At 44.7% G+C, this 26,948-nt stretch overlaps 1 protein-coding gene across 2 annotated transcripts in view; it reads left to right on the top strand.

The window, feature by feature from the left end:
- LOC133489214 (phospholipid phosphatase-related protein type 4-like) overlaps positions 1 to 26,948 on the top strand; it is a 206,143-nt gene continuing 179,195 nt past the window's right edge. For both annotated transcript variants that reach the window (XM_061798087.1, XM_061798086.1), the window contains exon 1: positions 1 to 573. In XM_061798087.1, coding sequence (XP_061654071.1) covers positions 493 to 573 — 81 coding nt within the window. In that variant the 5' untranslated portion in view covers positions 1 to 492. The remainder of the gene's footprint in view (positions 574 to 26,948) is intronic.

Raw genomic sequence — 26,948 nt, 5'->3', positions numbered from 1 at the left:
TCCAGAGGTTTCACATTCTTTTTCCTCCCACTGTGTATCAAATTGTATTATTGCTTGCTGAGATTGGGGATTTGTCGTTGTACTTTAGTTGACGCGCGCGCACACGCGAGCGTACGTGCGTGTGCGTGCCTCGCTGCTCATGAGCTGCAATTTGACAAACCCGATCTATGGCAACGGAGCGTAGCCGGGGGAGTAACGCAGCTTGCTTTGCAGATTTGAGCAGTGGACTTGAGGAAGCGCTTTCCTTCATGTAAATGGTTTGAATTTGGGCGGACGTCATGCCGACCATACTGAACCATTGCAGAGTGCCAGATACACGCATTTAGGACAATCGAAGCCGAAACGCAGGACCACCGTCAGGATCAAGTGAGCATTTTGCCAGGCGCGAGACAAGATTTTGCAGGAAAACGAGAGAATTTTGCCAATATAAACCCGGGTATCAAGTACAGCGCCTTGTCTCTTGGCAACGGGAGAGATCAGCAGCAGTTCGAAATGACCACCCTGGAACGTCTGAAATTCGGAAAGGAGGCAAAGGACAGCGTTACGCTGCTGCCATGTTTTTATTTTGTAGAGGTTAGTATCTTATCTATCTATCTCTCTCTCTCTCTCTCTCTCTCTCTCTCTCTCTCTCTCTCTCTATATATATATATATATATATATATATACATCCAGCCAGCCTTCTGTTTGTAGCAATTCAAACGTTCACTTTTACAGACTGCTAGATATGTAGTAAATAATTACTGATGTGATACAATTAGTGTAGCAATGTGTTAAAGAGGGAAAGCAAATATATATATAGAGAGAGAGAGAGAGAGAGAGAGAGAGAGAGCGCGAGAGAGAGAGAGAGAGAGAGAGAAGAGTGCGAATGGTTGCCTGTGAAAAAAAAAATACAAGACTGATTCTTGAGAACACTGACTAAACCAGACTGATATGTACAGGAAGCCCAGACAGCGCACGGCCGGCCTGCCGTCTATTTGTATGATCGCTCACAAAGCTAGGTGACACGCAAATCAGTGGTTGTTGTTGTTGTTTTTTTTTTTTTTTTTTTTTTTCCTCAATAATTAACATCCTGTGGCGGCACGGTGGGCGACTGGTTAGAGCGCCAGCCTCACAGTTCTGAGGACCCGGGTTCAATCCCCGGCCCCGCCTGTGTGGAGTTTGCATGTTCTCCCCGTGCCTGCGTGGGTTTTCTCCGGGCACTCCGGTTTCCTCCCACATCCCAAAAACATGCATTAATTGGAGACTCCAAATTGCCCGTAGGCATGACTGTGAGTGCGAATATTTGTTTGTTTCTATGTGCCCTGCGATTGGCTGGCAACCAGTTCAGGGTGTACCCTGCCTCCTGCCCGATGACAGCTGGGATAGGCTCCAGCATGCCCGCGACCCTAGTGAGGAGAAGTGGCTCAGAAAATGGATGGATGGATGGATGTTTTAAATAAACCATTACTTTAGGTAGTGTGTGAAAGAATGACCACTTGGACAATTCCTCTACCAGAGTGTGTTCAACAGGGTGTTAACTGTAAAAACATAATAGGAACTAACGACAGATTAGCAAAAAAAAGGTTTGGGACACATTGACCTAATAAGTTATCATTAAAACCTTCAGCATTATGTAGTCATTTATCATATTTTCTTGTAGTAAAACAATTAGTTGTATGTATAGCTACACAAAGACAAAGCTACAAAGTGTTGGTTATTCAGTGCTTTGGTCAAAGGAGGAAGTGTTTTCAATTCAATGGATTCAAGTCCAAGTGAAGTCAGGAGTCATGGCTGTTCAAGTCCAAGTCAAGTTGCAAGGCTTTTAACATAATGTCGAGTGTAAAGTCATTAAATTCATGACTCAAGTTTGGGTCGATTCCCAGTCATTTGATTTGAGTCCACGTGTGTGTGTGTGTGTGTGTGTGTGTATATATATATATATAAAACCTCTGCACGGAAGTGGCAAGGCTGAAAAACAACACTGAATGAACGTGACCTTAGATACCTCAGTCGGCACTGCATTTAAAACCTGCATCATTGCGTAAAGGATATTGCCACATGGGCTCAGGAACACTACAGAAAACCATTGTCCGTTAACACATCCATCTCTACATCTACAAATGCAAATTAAAACTCTACCATGCAAAGCGAAAGCCATAACACCGAGAAATGCTGCTGACTTTTCTGGGCCCAAGCTCATCTGAGATGGACTGACACAAAGTGGAAATTGTGCTGTGGTCTCATTAGTCCACATTTCAAATTGTTTTGAAAAATCATGGATGTTATGTCCTCCGGGCCAAAGAAGAACAGGACCATCCGGACTGTTATCAGCGCAAAGTTCAAAAGCCAGCATCTGTGATGGTATCGGAGTATGTTAGTCTTCATGACATGGGTATCTTACACATCTGTGAAGGCACCATTAAAACTGAAAGGTACATACAGCTTTTGGAGCAACATATGATTCCATCCAAGCACGGTCATTTTCAGGGACATCCCAAGCCACATTCTGCACGTGTTACAACAGTGTGGCTTCATAGTAAAAGAGTTTTAGTCCAGACCTGCCTCCCATTGAAAATGTGTGGCGCATTATTAAGCGCAAAATACTAAGTTGATAATAAGTAATACTTCAAGCAAGAATTGGAAAGAATTTCACCAACGAAGCTTCAACAATTAGCGTTTTCAGTTCCCAAACGCTTGTTGGGTGATGTTAAAATGAAAGGTGATGTAACACAGTGGTAAACATGCACCTGTCCCAGCTTTTTTGGAATGTGTTGCAGGCATCAAATTCAAAATGAGTGAATATTTGAAAAAAAATAAAAATACATTGTATCAGTTATACATAATTAAATCAGTCAAAATTCATTCATTTCATCCAGTAACAGTGAGATAAGGATAAGACAATCAAAGCAAAATAAAAATAAGAAAAACAATCTTGATCATTTGCATATACTGTAGCACATCACTTCCTGTCCATAGTAATATATTAAATGTCTTTGTGGTGTAGTCAATTTAATATACAGTAGGTTGAAAAGGATTTTCAAATCATTGTATTACGTTTTTATTTAGATTTTACACGTCCCAACTTCATTGGAATTGGGGTTTGTACATTAGTTTGACTATGAAAAATCTGAATGCATAGTACAAGTTTCTTAAAACATCTTATTGTCTACATCAAGAGAGAGAAAACAGGGACTTCCCAATAGCCTCTTTTGTTTTGGTAGAGTCATTTTACCAATAGGCGGCACGGTAGCCGACTGGTTAGAGCGTCAGCCTCACAGTTCTGAGGACCCGGGTTCAATCCCCGGCCCCACCTGTGTGGAGTTTGCATGTTCTCCCCGTTCCTGCGTTTTCCTCCCACATCCCAAAAACATGCATTAATTGGGGACTCTAAATTGCCCGTAGGTGTGAATGTGAGTGCGAATGTTGTTTGTTTGTATGTGCCCTGCGATTGGCTGGTAACCAGTTCAGGGTGTACCCCGCCTCCTGGCCGATGACGGCTGGGATGGGCTCCAGCACGCCCGCGACCCTAGTGAGGAGAAGTGGCTCAGAAAATGGATGGATGGATAATAAACACGGCACGGTGGACGACTGGTTAGAGCATCAGCCTCATAGTTCTGAGGACCGGGGTTCAATCCCTGGCCGCGCCTGTGTGGAGTTTGCATGTTCTCCCCGTGCCTGCGTGGGTTTTTTCCGGGCACTCCGGTTTCCTCCCACATCCCAAAAACATGCATGAATTGGAGACTCGAAATTGCCCCTAGGTGTGAGTGCGAATGGTTGTTTGTTTGTATGTGCCCTGCGATTGGCTGGCAACCAGTTCAGGGTGTATCCCGCCTCCTGCCCGATGATAGCTGGGATAGGCTCCAGCACGCCCGCGACCCTAGTGAGGAGAAGTGGCTCAGAAAATGGATGGATGGATAAATAATAAACGAGTCTTTGATTGTAAGTATCTGCCGATACCATTACCGAATCCCGATACGATAAATATAACTACCAAAACTCGACTTTAAATATTTAAAAACCAAAAAATTTATTAGTAACAGTAAAATAATAATATTACAAAATCAAAATAAAATACAATATATATTGAGCAAATAGACATATTTTTGGTAATCCTAATAGACCTGATCTTCGCGATAAAATATTAATTTAACTCGTTTTTCACAGATTAGGAAGAATATATGCCGGTGAGTATTGTTATATAACCTGTCTGTATGTGTTACTATGGAGTTTGTGTATATATATTCCTTCATTGAAGGTAATTCCCACTCGTGATCAAATGGAGTTTGCATGTTCTCCATGTGCCTGGGTTTTCTCCGGGCACTCCGGTTTCCTCCCACATCCCACATAGGATTAAGATGGCAATTTCTAAAATCATGATGCGTGTTTTGTATTTAAATATAAAATGTGTGTAATTGTTTTTGTTGCGTGTTTAGTTTAACAGTAAACAACACCCTGGGTATCATTAAACAGTTTAAAGCACGCTTAGGGAGGGCAGAGACTGTGTTTGTGTGTGTCATGCACAAACAAACATGCAGTCTGCATGTCACTTTCAGTCACTGACCATATACCTGTGCTAAAAATAGAAAGGTTACATTGTTTAATATAGGCACGGTGGACGACTGGTTAGCACATCTGCCTCACAGTTCTGGGGACTGGGGTTCAAATCCCGGACCCGCCTGTGTGGAGTTTGCATGTTCTCCCTGTGCCTGGGTGGGTTTTCTCCGGGCACATCCCAAAAACATGCGTGGTAGATTGACAACTCTAAATTGCCCGTAGGTGTGAATGTGTGTGTGAATGGTTGTTTGTTTGTATGTGCCCTGCGATTGGCAGGCAACCAGTTCAGGGTGTACCCCGCCTCGTGCCCGATGATAGCTGCCCGCAACCCTAGTGAGGAGAAGCGGCTCAGAAAATGGATGGATGGGTGGATACTGTAAGTGCTGAAAACATATGCAAAGACATAATAATATAGTGCTGAATTGTTGAGATATAGCTGAAGCATCGTTTTCACTGTTTGCATGTTCCTGATTTTGTGGGCGGGGCTAAAACACCGGGGGTGGGGGGTATACTTTCTAGTGTGAGTTCCCTCCCTCACTATATAAGGACAAAGTGACATCGTTTCATTTGACTATGCTGCTCAGTTGTGACTTAGCTGTGCTAAGCTTCCATAACAACACCCATTTACCACTCCAACGTGCAGTTAGCAAGCTAACTATGGCGACACCATGTCAATTTACAGAACAGCTCGGTGATATTTTTTAAGCTCCCAAAAAATGAGTAAATAAAAAAACGATGGATTAACTTTGTGAAGACACACACAGATGGCGAGCTGAACATCAACACCACCACCTGACTCTGTAGTGTGTATTTTACGACGGCTAGTTTTGTAAACTTTCACCAGAGACAACATGGCTTTGTGAGTCACTTGATACTAGTGAATAAAAAAGCGATGGATTGACTTTTTGAAGAAACACGCAGATGGTGAGCTGAACATCAACACCACCACCTGACACTGCAGTGCGCATTTTATGACGGATATTTTTGTAAACTTTCACAAGAGACAACATGGCTTTGTGAGTCACTTGATACTAGTGAATGAAAAAAGCGATGGATTGAATTTTTGAAGACACTCGCAGATGGCGAGCTGAACATCAACACCACCACCTGACTCTGCAGTGCTCATTTTACGACGGATAGTTTTGTAAACTTTCACCAGAGACAACATGGCTTTGTGGGTAACTTGATACTCGTGAATGTGGCAGTGCCGACTGTTTAACTACCTGAGCTTCCTCCTACCATCCCGCTGTCATTAGGTGTCGTGTTCGACTGTAACATTATGTCATCAACAACGAGGGTAAATTGACTTTGTGCTTATTTTTATGATTATAGTCCACAATAACCATTCCGTTTGTAAGTTGAGCCTCCTAATATGATTTTATATTGTATAAGCTATCACGCCTCAGTATGTTTGATTCCTTTTGGTGCATCCATTTGACACGCCCACAGCGTCTGAGAGCTGAGAGATGGCCCTTATTATTCACGTTTTGTAGCCTGATTTTATGTACTTAGTGATTTTTTTTTTTATTATTCATTCAAATTTGGCAAGCTTGTTAACATTACTCTTCTCTGCGGTGTGTCGAATTTACATGACATTTTTTGTTTAGTGCCACTTTAAAGAACACCCATCCTTTGGAATTGTTTGAACTTGTGCATCACTCTTATCGCAACTTAAAGTCTGCCATAGCTTTGTTGATAGAACCCACTGACGGAGCAAATGGTGGTGGCCCACTCAAATACACGCTTTTTATAACAGTAAAGGCAAAATTGCATTACGTTAAAGATATAGACAGCTCCATGAAGATCGTGTGATTTCCACAATTGATGTTTCCCTTCAAACTGCGGATACAAGTGCATAAATGATCCTAACTACTCATTAAACCCATTGCACTCTTGTATTTATACAATCGTACAGCGGTAAAGACAACCATGGTGACAACCATTCCCACTCACATTCACACCTAGGGGCAATGCCACCGTGCCGCTATCTCAGAAATAATACCATTTATTTTGCTGTCTGCTATTGTGTGAATGCAAAATGGCTGTCGCATCATGGGACTTTAGCTCACAGATCCTTCTGGTGTATTGCAACAACATAATGAGACTCTCTCCAGTGGCATTAACAGAAAAGACAGTTTGAATGACAAAGAACCAAGAAAAGGAACTCTGAAACACAAAGATGCATTTGCATTAGTCCATCCATTTTCAACACCCCTTATCCTGGTTAGGGTCGCTGGAGCCTATCGCAGCAAAAGGCGGTCTACACCCTGAACTGGTCGCCAGCCATTCGCAGGGCACATAGACACGGACAACCGTGCGCACTCACATTCACACCGTCACTGAGTGGGAACTGAACCCACGCTGCCTGCACCAAAGTCAGGCGAGTGTACCACTCCACCATCAGTGACGTATTTGCGTTAGTTTTCATGGAAAAATCATATGAACCAACAGGAGAAAAATCTCACAAAATTTTTTTATTAGCATCTTCAGAAAACATGCAAATCACGAAACTATTTGGGACACATAACGGTAAAGACATTTTGGCAATAAAAGTTTGAAAAATATTACTTTAGAATTTTTTATTTTCTTAGAAACATTTATTACCTTTTGAATGATAACAGCTGCCAATGATTCAAATCATCCATCCATCCATTTTCTGTACCGCTTATCCTCACGCTGGTCGCGGGCATGCCCAGCTATCTTTGGGCGAGAGGCGGGGTACACACTGAACTGGTCGCCAGCCAATCGCAGAGCACATGAATACAAACAACCATTCAAACTCACATTCATACCTACGGGCAATTTATACTCGTCAATCAACCTACCACACATGTTTTTGGGATGTGGGAGGAAACCGGAGTACCCAGAGAAAACCCACACAGGCACGGGGAGAACATGCAAACTCCACACAGGCGGGACCAGGATTTCAACCCCGGTCCTCAGAACTGTGAGGCAGATGTGCTAATCAGTCATTCACCGCTCCACCAGTTCAAATCCTGATTTTCAAAATGAAATTCGGGTACATATTTACTGTTACTTGACCAAGTTACTCTACACTAAAATGACCCATATACAGAATATGTTATTTCCCTTTCATCTTAACCATATACAGGGGTCACAACAGCGAATCATCCTTTTTCATCCCTCCCTGTCCTTTGCAAAGCAAAGCAAATTTGTTTATATAGCGCATTTCATCCATCCATCCATCCATTTTCCGAGCTGCTTCTCCTCACTAGGGTCGCGGGCGTGCTGGAGCCTATCCCAGCTGTCATCGGGCAGGAGGCGGGGTACAGCCTGAACTGGTTGCCAGCCAATCGCAGGGCACATAGGAACAAACAACCATTTGCACTCACAGTCATGCCTACGGGCAAGTTAGAGTCTCCAATTCATGCATGTTTTTGGGATGTGGGAGGAAACCGGAGTGCCCGGAGAAAACCCACGCAGGCACGGGGAGAACATGCAAACTCCAACCAGGCGGGGCCGGGGATTGAACCCGGGTCCTCAGAACTGTGAGGCTGACGCTCTAACCAGTCGGCCACTGTGCCGCCTAGCGCATTTCATACACAAGGTAACTCAATGTGCTTTACATGATTAAAAGCATTTAAAAACAACAGAAAAAAACAGCTTCTAAACATTTAAAACAAAGAGAAAAATATAAAATTAAAACAGCATACTGTGCAAGAAATATCATTTAAAAGTGGAAAAGCTCTAAAATTCATGAGGGAAAAGATTTTTTAACCTGGTCTTAAAAAACATGCACACTTGGAGCTGACATTACTTCTGTTGGCAACTTATTCCATTTGCGTGTAGCATAATAGCTAAATGCTGCTTCACCATGTTTGCTTTGAACTCTGTGCTCCACTATTGGACCTGAGTCTGTCGATCTCAGAGCCCTACTGAGTTTATATTCCATTAGCATTCCGTTCATGTATTCAGGACCTAAACCGTTTGGTGATTTATAGACCAGTAGCAGGACTTTAAAATCTATTTTAAAGCTGACTGGAAGCCAGTGTTAAGACTTTAGAATTGGAGTAATATGCTCAGACCTCTTTGTTCTTGTCCGGACCCGAGCTGCAGTATTCTGAATGAACTACTTGAGATAAAAGCATGGATGAGCTTCTCCTGGTCTGCTTGACACATGCAAGCCTTCACTCTGGATTCTTCAGATGGTAGAAAGCAGTTTTAGTAATTGACTTGATATGACTGTTGAAAGTCAGCTCGGAATCTATCCTATCATAACAACAAGGATTCAGACTTTTTAAAGAGAGTGACTTCAGGTATTTACTAACTCTTTTCTTTATTGCCAAAAACAATTATCTCAGTTTTATTGTGGTTTAATTGAAGAAAATGTTGGCTCATCCAGTTATTTATCTGTTTCAGACAGTGACACAACACCACAATTGAACTGTAGTCATCTGGAGACACTGCTAGATATAACTGTGTCTCATCTGCTTAGCTATGTTAGTCAAAATTAAAGTTATGAAAAATTTGACCCAAGGGTAGCATATACAGGCTGAACGGGAGTGGTCCAAGAACTGACCCTTGAGGGACCCCATAGGTAATTGCCATTCGATGAGATTGAACACTTCCAATGGTTACAAAATAACTCCTTTCCTCCAGGTAGGACCTGAACCATTTAAGGACTGTTCCTTTCGTCCTGCCCACGTTTCCAACCTGTTCAGGAGTATATTATGATCTACCGTATCAAAAGCCGCACTGAGGTCCAACAAGACCAGAATTGACACCTTTCCCGACCACCTTTTCAACCTTATATCATTTAGCAGTTTGATAAGAGCAGATTCTGTACAGTGATGAGTTTGGAAACCTGATTAAAATTTGTCAAAAAGTCAATTTAAATTCAATAAATTGCTCAGTTGATTAAAAATAACTTTCTCAACAATCTTGGCTATGAAAGGGAGATTTTATATTTGCATATACAGTATTGCTCTAACTCCAGCTATCTTTCCTTGTCACATCCATAAATCTCCTCCTTTGTCTTCTTTTATTTATACAGCTTAAAAAAAAATTGACGACTGCAAAAAGTTTTTCTGGTTTTGCTCTTTGTAGCTACAGTATAGTTCATGTTCGAATAAAATTATGAGTTTTTCATTTATGAACTACTAACATCACTGACAAATTCAAAATACAAATATTGTCAATCAGAGCATTTATTTCCAGAAAATAACAAATTGTCCATCCATCCATCCATCCATCCATTTACTACCACTTATCCGAGGTCAGGTCACGGGGGCAGTAGCTTTAGCAGGGACGCCCTGACTTCCCTCGCCCCAGCCACTTCATCCATCTCTTCCAGGGGGATCCCGAGGCGTTCCCAGGCCAGCCGAAGGATGTAGTCTCTCCAGCGTGTCCTGGGTCGTCCCCGGGAGGCGAGCGAGGCGAGGCGTCCGGGAGGCATCCGAATCAGATGCCCCAGCCACCACATCTAGCTCCTTTCAATGTGGAGGAGCAGTGGCTCTACTCTGAGATCCTCCCGGATGACCGAGCTTCTCACCCTATCTTTAAGGGAGAGCCCGGACACCCTGCGGAGGAAACTCATTTCGGCTCCTTGTATCCGGGTTTCTTGTTCTTTTGGTCACGACCCACAGCTCGTGACCATAGGTGAGGGTAGGAACGTAGATCGACCGGTAAATCAAGAGCTTCGCCTTTCGGCTTAGCTCCTTCTTTCCCACAACGAATCGATACAAAATCTGCATCACTGCAGATGCTGCACCGATCTGCCTGTTCTCCCGTTCCAAGACCCCAAGATACTTGAGCTCCTCCACTTGGGGCAGGATCTCATCCCCGACCCATGGTCTCAGATTTGGAGGTGCTGCTTCTCATCCCAGCCGCTTCACACTCAGCTGTGAACTGCTCCAGTGAGAGTTGGAGGTCACGGCTTGATGAAGCCAACAGAACCACATCATCTGCAAAAAGCAGAGATGCAATACTGAGGCCACCAAACCGGAACCCCTTTGCGCCTCGGCTGCGCCTAGAAATTCTGTCCATAAAAGTTATGAACAGAATCGGGGACGAAGGGCAGCCTTGGCGGAGTCCAACCCTCACTGGAAATGAGTCCGACTTACTGCCGGATATGCGGACCAAACTCTGACTCCGGTCGTACAGGGATGACAGCTCGTATCAGGGGGTTTGGTACCCCATACTCCCGAAGCACCCCCCACAGGACCCCTCGAGGGACACGGTCGAACACCTTCTCCAAGTCCACAAAACACATGTAGACTGGTTGGGCGAACTCCAATGCACCCTCGAGGACCCTGCCAAAGGTGTAGAGCTGGTCCACTGTTCCACGGCCAGGACAAAAACCACACTGCTCCTCCTGAATCAGAGATTCAACTTCCCGACGGACCCTCCTCTCCAGCACCCCTGAATAGACCTTACCAGGGAGGCTGAGGAGTGTGATCCTCATCTAGTTGGAACACACCCTCCAATCCCGTTTCTTAAAAAAGGGGACCACCACCCAGAGGCACTGTCCCCGATGTCCATGCAATGTTGCAGAGGCGTGTCAACCAGGACAGCCCCACAACATCCAGAGCCTTTAGGAACTCCGGGCGAATCTCATCCACCGAGGAGCTTTTTAACCACCTCGGTGACCTCAACCCCAGAGATAGGAGAGCCCGCCTCAGAGAACCCAGACTCTTCTTCCTCGTGGGAAGGCGTGTCGGAGGAATTGAGGAGGTATTTGAAGTATTCTCCCCACCGACTCACAACATCCAGAGTCGAGGTCAGCAGTGCCCCATCCCCACTATACACAGTGTTGATGGTGCACTGCTTCCTCCTCCTGAGACGTCGGATGGTGGACCAGAATTTCCTCGAAGCCGTCCGGAAGTCTTTCTCCATGGCCTCACCGAACTCCTCCCATGTTCAAGTTTTTGCTTCAGCGACCACCAAAGCTGCATTCCGCTTGGCTAGCCGGTACCCATCAGCTGCCTCAGGAGTCCCACAGGCCAAAAAGGCCTGATAGGACTCCTTCTTCAGCTTGACGGCATGCCTCACCGTTGGTGTCACCCAACGGGTTGGGGGATTGCCACCACGACAGGCACCAACCACCTTACGGCCACAGCTCCGGTCGGCCGCCTCAGCAATGGAGACGCGGAACATGGTCCACTCGGCCTCGATGTCCCCCGCCTCCCCCGGAACATGAGCAAAGTTCTGTCGGAGGTGGGAGTCGAAACTCCTTCTGACAGGGGATTCCGCCAGACGTTCCCAGCAGACCCTCACAATACATTTGGGCCTGCCACGTCGGACCGGCATCTTCCCCCACCATCGGAGCCAACTCACCACCAGGTGGTGACCAGTTGACAGCTCCACCCCTCTCTTCACCCGAGTGTCCAAGACATGCGGCCGCAAGTCCGATGACACGACCACAAAGTCGATCATCGAACTGCGACCTAGGGTGTCCTGATGCCAAGTGCATGTGTGGACACCCTTATGCTTGAACATGGTGTTCGTTATGGACAATCCGTGATGAGCACAGAAGTTTAATAACAGAACACTGCTCGGGGTGGCCGTTCGGGGGGGGCCGTTCCTCCCAATCACGCCCTTCCAGGTCTCACTGTCATTGCCCACGTGAGCATTGAAGTCCCCCAGCAGAACGATGGAGTCCCCGGCGGGAGCGCTCTCCAGCACCCCGTCCAAGGACTCCAAAAAGGGTGGGTACTCTGAACTGCTGTTTGGTGCATAGGCACAAAAAACAGTCAGGACCCGTCCCCCCACCCGAAGGCGGAGGGAGGCTACCCTCTCATCCACTGGGGTGAACCCCAATGTACAGGCGCCGAGGCGGGGAGCAATAAGTATACCCAGACCTGCTCGGCGCCTCTCACCGTGGAAGAGAGTCCAACCCCTCTCGAGAGGACTGGTACCAGAGCCAAAGCTGTGCATGGAGATAAGTCCGACTATATCTACTCGGAACTTCTCGACCTCACACACCAGGTCAGGCTCCTTCCCTGCCAGAGAGGTGAGATTCCACGTCCCGAGAGCCAGCTTCTGTAGCCGGGGATCGGATCGCCAAGGTCCCCGCCTTCGGCCAACGCCCAGCTCGCACCGCCCGGCCGGCCCCGATGGGTGCAGGCCACCAGGCGCTCGCCTTCGAGCCCCACCTCCAGGCCTGGCTCCAGAGAGGGGCCCCGGTGACCCGCGTCCGGGAAACCTGAGTCCATTTTTTTCAAAACCATGAAACTTGAATAGCTGGTTTATCATCAACTCGGCAGTTTCTTTAGCTGAGTGGAGTTTCGTCAGTGCAATGAAGTGTGCCATCTTAGAGAACCTGTCAACAACTGTGAGAATGGTGGTATTTCCTTTGGAGGCCGGTAAGTCGACGGAAATGTCTGACCAAGGACGTTGTGGCATTGGCAGGGGTCGCAATTCCCCAGAAGGACGTTGACGAGAGGGCTTGTTAGCAGCACATACCTGGCAAGCATTGACGTAATGGATAACATCGCGTCTAACATTAGGCCACCAAAAGCGCTGTTCGACCACAGATTACGTTTTGGCAATGCATGGGTGAAATACAGTCCTCTTCGTGTGAGCCCAGTGGATAACTCTTCCCCTTAAGGTCGGGACCACATAAAGCCTGTTTTCAGGGCAATCTTCAGGGCTAAGAGTGTTCTTCAGAGCCTCTTTTACTGCAGTTTCAATGTCCCAAACAAAGGCAGAAATGAAACATGACTTGGGCAAAATGGTTTTAGGGTCGGACAAAGAATTCTCTACGCAGAAAATACGCGATAAAGCATCTGGCTTACCATTTTTAGAACCAGGTCGGTAGGATAATGTGAAGTTAAATCTTGTGACGAATAGAGCCCATCTAACCTGCCTAGCATTTAATCTTTTAGCGGACTTGAGATACGCAAGGTTCTTGTGATCTGTCCATACTAAAAACGGGGTCTGAGCCCCTTCCAGGCAGAGCCTCCACTCCACCAAAGCCACCTTGGCAGCCAGCAGTTCACGGTCACCTATGTCGTAATTTCTCTTGGCTGGAGTCAGTTTTGTAGAGAGATAAGCACAAGGATGTAAGTTACCATCCTTGAGACATTTCTGGGAGGACACTGCTCCTATTCCGGCATCAACCTCTCCATAAAACTGCTGTTTGGGATCTGGTAAAGTGAGGATGGGAGCGGAGGTAAAGCTCGATTTTAGTTTCTGAAAAGTTAACTGACAAAGCGGGTTCCACACAAAGGGTCTGTGTGGCGAGCTAAGATCATCCAGAGGTGAGGCTATTGAACTGAAATTTCTAATGAACTTTCTGTAGAAATTTGCGAACCCTAAGAACCTTTGTACGTCCTTGGGTTATGTGGGAGGGAGCCAATTAGTCACGGCATCAACTTTGCAAGGGTCCATTTTGATTTCACCTGGAGCCAGCACGAAACCTAGAAAAGAAACGGAGGCCTTGTGGAACTCACATTTCTCAGCCTTGACATAAAGTTCATTCTGCAGTAACTGCTGCAACACAGAGTGGACATGAATGATGTGAGTCTCCTCATCCGGGGAGAATATCAAAATATCGTCCAAATATACAAAAACGTACACATTCAACATGTCACGCAAGACATCATTGATAAAGTTCTGGAAAACAGCTGGAGCGTTAGTTAGTACAAAAGGCATTACCAAATACTCATAATCTCCCGTTGATGTGTTGAATGCTGTTTTCCATTTATCCCCCACCCTTATCCTGACTAGATCATACGCATTTCTCAAGTCTAGTTTGGTGAAAACCTTGGCTCCCTCCAGGAACTCAAAGGCGGTGGAGATGAGAGGAAGAGGGTGCCTGTTTTTCACAGTTATTTCATTGAGACCCCGGTAATCGATACAGTCTTGTCCTTCTTGTCCACAAAGAAAAATCCTGCTCCCGCAGGGGATGAAAATGGGTGAATGATCCCGACTGCCAATGATTCTTCCATATACTCCTTCATGGCCTTGTGTACCTGAATGAGAGAACAACCTCCCCCGTGGAGGTGTGGTTCCAGGCAACAAGTCAACTGCACAATCATAAGGTCTGTGGGTGAAGGGATTGGGCTTTGGACTTGGAAAAAACGTCTTTAATGTCATGGTAACAGGTCAAGATCCCCAGATGGGGTCTCTGGAATATCATTTGAAACATAACTCTGAACATTACATGGAGGCTTGAAACAGTTCTGGGCGCAATTGCTGCCCCATGACATAACATGCTCAGAGGACCAGTCAATGTGGGGGTTATGTAATTTTAACCAAGGGTTCCCTAAAATAAGGTCATAATTTATAGCGTCATAAACATGAAAACTAATGCGTTCTGAGTGAGAATCAGGAAATGTTAATGTGAGTGTTTGGGTGCGGTGAGTGATCTTGCCCATAAAACTGCCGTCTGCAGCATAAGCGTTGCGGTGGCGTCTTACTTGAAAGGTACTAAGGTGCATACGTCTAACGAGGAGGGAGTTGAGTAAATTTGCGTCAGAACCATAGTCAATCAATACAGATGTATGAATCTCTTGATCTGGAGAGCATAGTGTTACTTTAGGAAGAACATGGGTAGAGTCTTCCTTAATGATATTTAGACTCACCGCTCCCGTTCCCTTGTTACCGGCACCGGCAACTTTGACGTGACAGTTGCTCACGGAATGACCCAACTGCTCGCAGTAGAAGCACCGCCGTTCCCTCAGCCGGCGTTGACGTTCTTCAGGGGAGAGACGGAACCTGCCCAGTTGCATGGGTTCATCCGTGGTGACGCTAGCCAGTGGATTGAGACTGGCAACACTACCATAATGGCCAACCTATGAGGCTAAGTTAGAACTTCAAGATTGTTTAGACTGCATAAATTGGAGTGTCTTTGAAACTTCAACTGGCAGCATAGACGGACTGTGTTTCTGTGTGTGTGTGTGCGCGTATTTGTGTGTGTGTGTGCGTGTGTGTGTGTGTACCAACAAATATATTCCGCACGTTCAATAACAATAAGCCGTGGTTCACTGGCAAACTTCAGCACCTTTGCCAGGCTAAAGAGGACGCCTATCGAAATGGGGATAGAGCCCTGTATAATTGCGCTAGAAACCAGCTGACAGAAGGAATTAACATTGCAAATAGAAATTATGCAGAAAAGATGGAATAATAGTTTACCGCTAACGACTCTAAGTCACTCTGGCGTGGATTACAATCGCTAACCAACTACAAGCGACCATCCCCCCTAGCAGAGAACAATAAAGAGCTGACAACTTCAACACCTTCTACTGCAGATATGAAAAGGACACTTACACACCCCACATCCACAAACAGGATATCTTCAAACAGCAAAAGATCAACAAGGTTGACAGGCCCAGACCTTGTATCCCCATCCTGCCTCAAAGTCTCAAAGGACCAGCTCCCTCCAGTCTTCACAGAGATCTTCAGTAGATCTCTGGAACTGTGTGAAGTACCATCCTGTTTCAAACGCTCCACCATCATCCCAGTCCCCAAGAAACCTGCAATTTTGAGTCTGAATGACTACAGGCCTGTCGCCCTGACATCTGTGGTCATGAAGTCCTTTGAAAGCCTCGTGCTGGACCACCTCAAGAGCGTCACGGGACCCCAACCGAGCAAACAGGTCTGTGGATGACGCAGTCAACATGGGACTACAGTTCATCCGAGAACACCTCGATGGTGTGGGGAACCAAGCAAGGATCCTGTTCGTGGACTTCAGCTCTGCGTTCAACACCATCATCTCCGAACTCTTCTCCTCCAAGCTTCTCCAGCTCAGCGTCTCGCCTGCCATCTACCAGTGGATTTACAGCTTCCTGATGGGCAGGACACAGCAGGTAAGGCTGGGGGAGATTACCTCATCCACACTCATCACCAGCACTGGGGCGCCCCAAGGATGTGTCCTATCTACGCTGCCCTTCTCTCTACACAAACGACTGCACCTCAACACACCCACCTGTCAAACTCCTGAAGTTTGCAGACGACACAGTCATCAGCCTCATCAAAGACGGTGACAAGTCTGCATATCGACAGGAAGTGGAGCGGCTGTAGAGAGGATCGTGGACTTCAGGAGGCATCCTTCGCCACAGCTGCCCCTTACGCTGCCTAACTGCCCTGTGGCAACCGTCAAGACCTTCAAGTTCCTAGGAATTAAAGTCTCTCAGGACCTGAAGAGGGAGACCAACAGCAACTCCATCCTCAAAAAGGCCCAGTAGAGGATGTACTTCCTGCGGCTTCTGAGGAGCCTCAACAGCTCCTGTGGCGACAGGAGCTGTTGAGGCAGTTCTACACAGCAATCATTGAATTAGTCCTGTGTTCATCCATTACAGTCTGGTTTGGTGCTGCCACAAAAAAGGACAAACTACGACTACAACTGACAATCAAAACTGCTTTAAAAAATTGTCGGTACCCCCTTACCTACCCTCGAGACCTTGCACGTGGCCAGAACTAAGACAAGAGCATGCAAAATCCTATTGGACCCTCCACATCCTCGTCACCACCACTTCCAGCTCCTTCCCTCAGGTAGGCGCTATCGAACATCCATCCATCCATCCATTTTCTGAGCCGCTTCTCCTCACTAGGGTCGCGGGCGTGCTGGAGCCTATCCCAGCTGTCATCGGGCAGGAGGCGGGGTACACCCTGAACTGGTTGCCAGCCAATCGCAGGGCACATAGGAACAAACAACCATTCGCACTCACAGTCATGCCTACGGGCAATTTAGAGTCTCCAATTCATGCATGTTTTTGGGATGTGGGAGGAAACCGGAGTACCCGGAGAAAACCCACGCAGGCACGGGGAGAACATGCAAACTCCACACAGGCGGGGCCGGGGATTGAACCCGGGTCCTCAGAACTGTGAGGCTGACGCTCTAACCAGTCGGCCACCGTGCCGCCCGCTATCGAACAATGCAAACTAAAACAAGCAGACATTCCAACTGCTTCTTCCCTCTTGCCATTCTTAAACAGTTAACTTACAATTTCATTGTAACATGCTGCCAATTTTGTCTCAAGATTGTTGGCACATCTATGTCGGGCCAATTATACATTATTCGTGCATTCACTGTAGTAGTCTCGCCACCCTGCACTTTTTGCATATCTGTTGTTGACCAATACTGGCCTCTCATGTGCTTGGGAAGTCTCTGCGCCATTTGCACGATGGTCACTGTACCAGATTATTGCTCTGTTTGTCTTTTCAAACTGCTCTAAAATGCTAGAGGAGTCCATCATTTGCACAATGGTAAAAAAAAAATGTATCGGTATTACCAAATTATCAGTAACCTTTCATTGTTCAGTGACTCTCTGTGCTGTGTGCTTATGTTTTTATGTCTCAAAAGTATTTTCTGTCAAATGGCTGTCTGTTGTTGTACTCGAGCGGCTCCAACTACCGGAGACAAATTCCTTGTGTGTTTTTGACATTCTTGGCAAATAAATGATTCTGATTCTGATTATAATAATTAAAAAAAATACAGAGGCCAAGGTTTTAGTCCTAAAAAGCACAGTTTACTTAATTTCAATACAACTGAACTGTACTTATAAAAATGTACTGTACTTCAGAATTGAAAAATGTACTGTACATGAAAAGTAAAAAAAAAAAAAAATACTGTACTGGATAAAAAAAAAACTGTATGCTGTTGCTTGGATCTTGAATCGTCGCTTGCTTCATTTTCATGTTTGGTTGTAATTTTTGTAAATTTAAATTGTACCTAATTCTGTGATTCTTTCGCATACCTCTAGAGAAAGCCTGCGTACCACTAGTCATACTTGTGCCACACTTTGAGAATCACTGCTTTGAACCAGTTTTCAACTATTGTTCAGTTGAATATGAAAAGTTATATATTACTAGGTGAAAAAAGTTCCAAAACAATGTGCTTTTTGTTGATCTCAATTGAATTAAACTCTAAAATCTCTACAGCTCTGTATATTGACAAATATTGATTTATAAAAACACACTGCTTCATAGTATTATGATAGAGTGAAAGTGCATTGTGTTAAGGTTGTGGAGATCAGCCTGAAGCAGCATGTACTGTATATACAGTAGAAATGTGATGATATAAACGGGTGCCTTCTGGCTTTTCTCAAAAGTATTTCATAGTCTGATCAGCTATCACAGTTGCTCTCATTTATTTGTCCTTGCATGGTTGATTTTTCTGTTGCTTCTCTCTTTTGTCTTTCAGTTGCTATGTGTCCGCAGTTTATATCTCACTCTGTCATATCATACTACCCACTAACCGGCTGCTAGGCAACAAAGCAGAATGAAGGTTTATTTTTGTATCCATGCACTCCAGACTAGAACGGTTGAAACAGGAAAATATCAGAGAGATATAGATGTAATGTACCATAAAACAGAGATTCCGTCAAGGGTTTGTGTGCAGCGATTAGAACTTTGTTTCTTTTTCAAGAGTTTTTTTGTGACAAAATTAATTATATAACCTTTTAATGTCTTCTTTTATGGTTCCATGACTTGGTTACACTTCCAGTGTAACTTTGCAAAGAGAGCCATCCGCTGTTTGTGCCTGAATACCAGTGTACCAGTGCACTAGTGTACTAGCTAGTGTGTACTTATGGAATATTACTGGATGTGACAAACTGAAGGTCTTCTTCATCTATATTTTTGCCACTCTGGCTCTGAGTGTGGTTGGAAAGCGGGTGAGTAGGATCTCGGCCTGCTCTGCTCCTCTCTTCACAGTCTCCCCCCTCCTCTTTCACAGCCCCCCCCCGCCCACCCCTCCTCGTCCTCTTCTCATCCCCCCGTCTCTCTCTCTCTCGCTTTCTCTCTCTCCCTCTGTCTTTCACTCTCTTGCTGTACATACTATATAAATAGGTTTTTATAATAAACCCCACAAAGACAAGATTGCTTTCTTAATTAAAAAAAGAGGAATTTCCAACACAGGTGATATGTACCGTATTTTCTCATGACCATAAGGCACACTTAAAAGTTTTAAATTTTCTCCAGAATGGAAGGGGCGCCTTATAATGCGGCGCCCCTTATGTCTGCACCGAGTTCCAAAATCTATAAATGTATTTGTGTGATGAGCGCTCCGCTTGACTGACTGACACGCTGCTTATACAGAGGAAAAGCGGACGTGACTGAGGACAGCATGCGGCCGTTAAAGGGAGAAGGATGCGTGTGAAGGAGGATGCTAAACGCACGCCCCCAGTAGGTATATAGCGCCGGTATGTGCATTGTGAAAAACAACATCAGTTTGGCTAAGGACCCCCGAAAATGGCACCTACGAAGAGACACGCTTACGAAGCACAGTTTAAACTGCAAGCTATCAGTTATGCGGAGGAACATTGGAATCGAGCAGCGGCAAGAGAATTCAAGATCAACGAATCCATGGTTCGCAAGTGGAGGAAGCAGGAAAACGAGCTTCGCCAAGTCAAGAAGATGAAGTTGAGTTTCCGCGGAAACAAGGCGAGGTGGCCCGAGTTGGAAGACCAACTCGAGCAATGGATTAATGAGCAAAGAACAGCTGGGAGAAGCGTCTCTACAGTCACCATTCAACTGAGTGCAATACCTCGGAGCTTTCCATCATTCCGGGAGGCTTGACGAAGGAACTCCAACCGCTGGACATCGGTGTAAACAGGGTGTTCAAAGTGAAGTTGCGAGCGGCGTGCGAGCGATGGATGACAAATGCCGAACACATCTTTACTAAGACTAGGAGGCAGCGCCGGGCGAGTTACGCCACAATTTGTGAATGGATTGTGGATGCTTGGGCTCACGTGTCTGCTTGCACTGTTGTTCGAGCTTTCATAAAAGCCGGCATCATTTCGGAGAAGCCGCACGGCAACGAGACAGACTCCGACAATGACGAGAGGGAACCTGGCGTGTTTGATGGAGAACTTGCCCAGCTGTTCATTTTGGATACAGAACATGAGGACTTTGATGGATTTGTGGATAAGGATTGATAAAAAAATAACGTGAGTACATTGTTAAATACTTCAAAAAAGTACAGCCGAACTCAGTTTTGCTCCCGCTGCCTTTTTAAAAACATTGTTTTAGCGTGCATGCATGCTACCGTATGTTTTACCATGCCTGCGCCCAATAATACGGTGCGCCTTATGGTCGTGAAAATACGGTACTGTATTTATATTTATTTATATTATACTGCTTTAGGCATGGCTTCCCAAAAAGAGATGGCTCTTTCGGCTCCCATGAGGCTACTCAATTTTGTTGTTGCTTCAATTAATTTATCACTAAATTATGTGTAAAATGAATTACTTATTAGAAAAATACATTACATTGTATATGTAAACTGCGATTGGTTGGTGACTAGTTCAGGGTGTACCCCACCTCTCGCCTGAAGATAGCTGGGATAGGCTCCAGCACGCCTGCAACCCTAGTGAGGATAAGCGGAACGGAAGTTGAATGAATGTATAAGTCATATTTATATTGGTTTATTCATTCACGTAGTCAAAATGCTACAAAAAAAACCTGTAAAATACAAACACAAAGGACCATCAAAAGGTGTAATTATTTTGTGTTTTGTTGAACCAAGACCAGCAACAGTTAGAGGACACACACTTGCGTGTTCATTAACAGAGGTTCACTTGTTTCTTTTCTCTTCTAACTGAAGTAATGGGTGAACATTATGCATATGGCTAATGCAGTTTGTTTGTGGAGCCTGCCCAACATTTAATTTTAATTTTATAAGGTCTGCACTCTGCCTTCAAACTACACTATATTGCTAAAAGTATTTGCACACCTGCCTTGACTCAGATATGAATTTGAGTGACATCCCATTCTTAATCCATAGGGTTTAGTATGACACCAGTTCATACCCTCCAATTATAACATCTTAAACTCTTCTGGGAAGGCTTTCCACAAGGTTCAAGAGTGTGTTTACAGGAATTTATTACCATTTTTCCAGAATCACATTTGTGAGGCAACAGACTGATGTTAGAAGAGAAGGCCTGGCTCTCAGTCTCCGCTCTTATTCATCAAAAAATGTTCTATAGGGTGGAGGTCAGGATTGTGCAGGACAGTCAAGTTCATCCACGTCAAATCTTTCATCCATGTCTTTATGGACCTTAATTTGTGCACTGATACACAAGTCATGTTGGCACAAGAAGGGGCCATCTCCAAACTGTTCCCACAGAGGTGGAAATGTCCAAAATATTACCCCCTAAGCCCCAGTGAAAGTAGATTTTGGACAGTCAAACCATTTGGGGATTGCTCCTTTCAGTTCCAACATGTCTATGCACCAGTGCACAAAGCAAGGTCCATAAAGAAATGGATGAGAGAATTTGGTATGGATGAACTTGACTGGTCTGCATAGAGTCCTGCCCTCAACCCGAAGAACATCTTTGGGTTGATTTAGAGTGGACAGTGAGCCAGGCCTTCTCCCCCAACATCAGTGTGTGCCCTCACAAATATGCTCCTGGAAGAATGGGCAAAATTTTGAATAAACTCACTCCTAAACCCTGTTGAAAGCCTTCCCACAAGAGCTGAAGCTGTTATAGCTGCAAACACCATTATATTAAATCATACGGATTTAGAATGGATATCACTTAAAATCGTATGTGAGTGAAGCCAGGTGAGCAAATACTGGCAATATCCATCCATCCATTTTCTGAGCCGCTTCTCCTCACTAGGGTCGCGGGCGTGCTGGAGCCTATCCCAGCTGTCATCGGGCAGGAGGCGGGGTACACCCTGAACTGGTTGCCAGCCAATCGCAGGGCACATAGAAACTAACAACCATTCGCACTCACAGTCATGCCTACGGGCAATTTAGAGTCTCCAATTAATGCATGTTTTTGGGATGTGGGAGGAAACCGGAGTGCCCGGAGAAAACCCACGCAGGCACGGGGAGAACATGCAAACTCCACACAGGCGGGGACGGGGATTGAACCCCGCACCTCAGAACTGTGAGGCTGATGCTCTAAGCAGTCGGCCACCGTGCCGCCTTATGGCAATATATTGTATCCATTAACTTTAAAATGTCTCCACATTTTATGTTTTCTGACACTCATTTTTCAACCTTAGCTGCATGTAATCTCTTAGTTATACCCTAGCAATGCTCTCTTGCTCTATTTTGTCTCTCCCTCACTCCAGTTTGTGTGGTCACTGTCTCTGTGACCTCCCCCTTCCCACTTCTGTTTAGTGTGGAAAAGACACCGCCACACATCTTGACCAATCACATCCTGCTTCAACAGAAAATAGACGAGAAAAAACAACAAACTGGATCCCAATCAGGAGCCGGGCTCCATCATTCACATCAAAGAGCCAGCTCTAAGAACTGCCTGAAGGAGTCCTTTTGGGTCTTTTTGTTCTGTGAGAACTGATGAATACCGGGTAGCCAAGCAGAACGCAACTTTGGTGGTCGCTGAGTCAAAAATAGATGGGTAGAGAAATGGAATAAGGTTTATTTCAAAGGAAGAGTTAGCTAAGAATATCTTCGATGTGAAAAGAGTATCAGATCGAGTGATGAGGGTGAAACTTGAAATTAAGGGTGTTATGTGTAATGTGATTAGCGGCGATGCCCCACAGGTAGGATGTGACCGAGAGATGAAAGAGAAATTCTTGGAGGAACTAGATTAAGTAGTTCTGAGCATCCCAGACAGCGAGAGAAAGTTGTGATTGGTGCAGATTGTAATAGACATGTTGGTGAAGGAAACAGATGATGAAGAAGTGATGAGTAAGTTTGGCATCCAGGAAAGGAACTTGGAGGGACAGATAAAGTTATGGGAAAGAGTAGTGGAGGCTAGATTCAGGACAGAAGTGAGTATTTGCGAGCAACAGTATGGTGTCATGCCTAGAAAGAGTACCACAGATGCATTGCATCTTTTCCATCTTAATGGAAAAGTACAGAGAAGGTCAGAAGGAGCTACACTGTGTCTTTGTAGATCGAGAGCAAGCCAGAGTACCCAGAGAGGACCTGTGGTACTGCATGCGGAATTCTGGAGTGGGAGAGAAGTATGTTAGAATAATACAGGACATGTATGAAGGCAGCAAAGTAGTGGTAAGGTGTGCTGTAGGTCTGACAGAGGAATTTAAGTTGGAGGGGTGATTGACAGCCCTGAGCCCCTTCCTGTTTGCAGTGGTGATGGATAGGCTGACAGATGATGTTAGACTGGAGCCCCCGTGGACCATGATGTTCGCAGATAACATTGTGATCTGTAGTGAAAGCAGGGAGCAGGTGGAGGAACAGTTAGAAAGGTGGAGGCATGCACTGGAAAGGAGAGGAATGATTAGCCGAAGTAAGAATACATGCGCATGAATGAGAGGGGTGGAGGGGGAAGAGTGATGCCACAGTGAGAAGAGATAGCGACCGTGGAGGACTTTAAATACTTGGGGTCAACAGTCCAGAGCAATGGTGAGTGTGGTAAGGGAGTGAAGAAACGGATCAAAGCAAGTTGGAACAGGTGGAGGAAGGTGTCAGGTGTACTGTGTGACAGAAGAATCTCTGCTAGGATGAAGGGCAAAGTTTATAAGACAGTGGTTAGGCCAGCCATGATGTACGGATTACAGACAGTGGCACTGACGAGACATCAGGAAGCAGAGCTGGAGGTGGTGGAAATGAAAATGTTGAGGTTCGCTCTTGGAGAGACTAGGTTGGATAAAATTAGAAATGAGCTCATCAGAGGGACGGCCAAGGTTAAATGTTTTGGAGACAAGGTTAGAGAGAGCAGACTTTGATGGTTTGGACACGTCCAGAGGAGAGAGAGTGAGTATATTGGTAGAAGGAAAAAGATGAATATTTCTTCTAAGTTTGCTGTAATATTTGGTATATACGGTAGTGTAACCGTGTAATAATTTGTTTAGGGAAAAAAAAAGGACTCACACACGTTCACTAACATGGGTCATTGCCATTGTTTTTTTTAAAACATTTTTTCGACTTATCTTTCTCGATGGTAATTCCTTTTCATCCCACTTACTGAATGGTCACTCCCACCTCCCTGCCCCCACCATACACATATGCAGACCCTTTCCCAAAAATGTGATTATCATGGAAAGGTTTATTTATTTCCGTAATTCCATTCAAAAAGTTGTCAGATTTCGCTTATCCGCAGGACTAATCGGGAGAAATGTCCTGACCGACTCTCCGTTTAAAGGGTCAAGCCTCCCCTTCTGATTCCTTGCCGTCTCCAACGACGTACGCGCAAGAAGACGGGAGCTTTTAAGCCGGTGTCGAGATGAATTCGCCTAGGCGTGCTAACTGCCTTTAGTTTTATGGAGCCAATCCGATCTGCTCTCACTTATCACCCCTTGTTGAGTAACCGCACCGAGTGAAAGGGTAATAATGTGAGTACTCCGTTTTTACAGCAGCTTCATCCCTATAAATCGTTTTGCACTTGTTATTGACCTAGTAAATGTAACAATCCTTGTTAGGACCGTACGGATTTGTTTTCGTATTAAGCCGAAGAGATATAGATGAGTTTGTTTTTGAGATAGTGTTACGACCCGGTGTTATTGGTATCGTCGACGTTCAATCACTTATAAGAGGTTGAGTGATAAAAATGAGACAACTCTCATTATAAGAATGACAAAGATAGAATAAAATTAAGCAAAGTTTTTATTTCAGTGATTACTTAAGGTTAAAATAAAAATATGACAGTAAGGGTTTGTAATATAGAGTAAACAATAAAATAATAACAAAAATGAAAAGAAGTAGAAGTAGTTTAAAAGTAATAAATCATAAAACAAGTATTACCTTTTGAGTGAGCTTTAAGGAGTGATCAAGTCCTACGGAGCCATAATGCCAATTAATAATAAGATAATTTGGAATATAAGAATCCCTGGACAGCTGACTAGCTCTCTTCCCTATCCACGCAATGTCAATGGCGGTTCTATTAGTTACCTTATTATAATAATATTTTAGTCTTACCCAATTAAAGAGGAAAATTCAAAAATAAAGTGCTTATCCAAGTAGCCTGATGAATTCCTCCTGCCAGCATGTCCCTTGTCATTGCGAGAGAAAAGAGCGTGTGTCTCCCTACCCTTGAAAGGATAAGAGAGCCCCGTTTATCAGCGTGTGAGGCTTTTATAACCTTGGCTTCAAACCTCCCCTTTCTCTAGAATAATCCTTTTGTTTACATATTGTTTACATATAGTTTACATATACTAGCTCCTCGCTAGTACCTTTTATCACCACTTCAGAGTGTCCTGACTTGACCTGAGTGGGAAGCACCTGTTTCCACTTCAGAGTGTCCTGACGTGACCTGAGTGGAAGTATCTTTCACTTTCACTTCAGCGTTATCCTGACTTGACCTCTTATTTGCTCACCCAAATAGGTTCTCAGTAAATACATTCAACTACAAGCACATTTCATCTGTCTTGTAGGTTCTCAGTAAATACACTCAACTACAAGCACATTTCATGTCTTGTAGGTTCTCAGTAAATACATTCAATTACAAGCACATTTCATATGTCTTGAACTCAACCAATACATTTCATCACACCATGTTAATCTCTAAGCAATCTGCAATACATGTGTATATGTTAAATGTCAAATAAATGTATATACGTTCATGTGAATACAATTCTCTCATGCATTCAACAGGTTCGTTCTTTTCTTTGTAGTACATCTTGTGCTGCGTTGCCTGAGAGAGACAATCTTACACAGGTTACAGTTTTTGCATAAAAGCTGTTCCAAAGCATTGTATAATAGTAATACAAAAGTAAGAATAATGTATAACAGCCTTACTAGGCTTGATGTACTTTTTATCAATGATTTTCAAAAGAACATCCAAGTTATAACATCAAAGAGAACATCAAATTTATCTCAAGGATATAAAATCAAACAATTGGTTATAAGTGGTTGACTTCAGTATGTGTTTGTTTACTATAATAGGGGGTTTAATAGTATTAAGATTTTAAGAAGACTTATGCTTGAACTGGCGACTCATACTCATGATCTAAATTTGGTTTGGCGACCTCTGGTGGTTGAACCAGGAATTGAAACTGGGGCTAAGCTCAATCACATGAACCCAGCTACATAAGCCAATCACCACCTTTTGTTCCATTGCTTCATGTGGCTTGGCAGCCCACTTGACAAAGTTCAACTTTAATAGATTATAGATTCAGGGCCCACAAGTTAAACAACTTCAAGTATGTATTTGTTTATTTTTACATAATTTGGGCTTCCAGCTCATCAAATCAACAAAAGCAGGAATTCAAAAAATTGAAATACTGTGAAGAAATCACCATTTACTTTTCAGTTTTTGTAGGAAAAAAATAAAGAAATTAGGGTCCCATTCATCCATCCATCCATCCATTTTCCGAGCCGCTTCTCCTCACTAGGGTCGCGGGCGTGCTGGAGCCTACCCAGCTATCATCGGGCAGGAGGCGGGGTACACCCTAAACTGGTTACCAGCCAATCGCAGGGCACATACAAACAAACAACCATTCACCCTCACATTCACACCTACGGGCAATTTAGAGTCTCCAATTGATGCATGTTTTTGGGATGTGGGAGGAAACCAGAGTGCCCGGAGAAAACCCACGCAGGCACGGGGAGAACATGCAAACTCCACACAGGC

This window comes from Phyllopteryx taeniolatus, chromosome 14, assembly GCF_024500385.1.
Source record: "Phyllopteryx taeniolatus isolate TA_2022b chromosome 14, UOR_Ptae_1.2, whole genome shotgun sequence".
Classification (NCBI taxonomy): Eukaryota; Metazoa; Chordata; class Actinopteri; order Syngnathiformes; family Syngnathidae; genus Phyllopteryx; species Phyllopteryx taeniolatus.
Note: the sequence above shows the minus strand (reverse complement) of the source record. Positions and strands in the feature narration are given on the sequence as shown.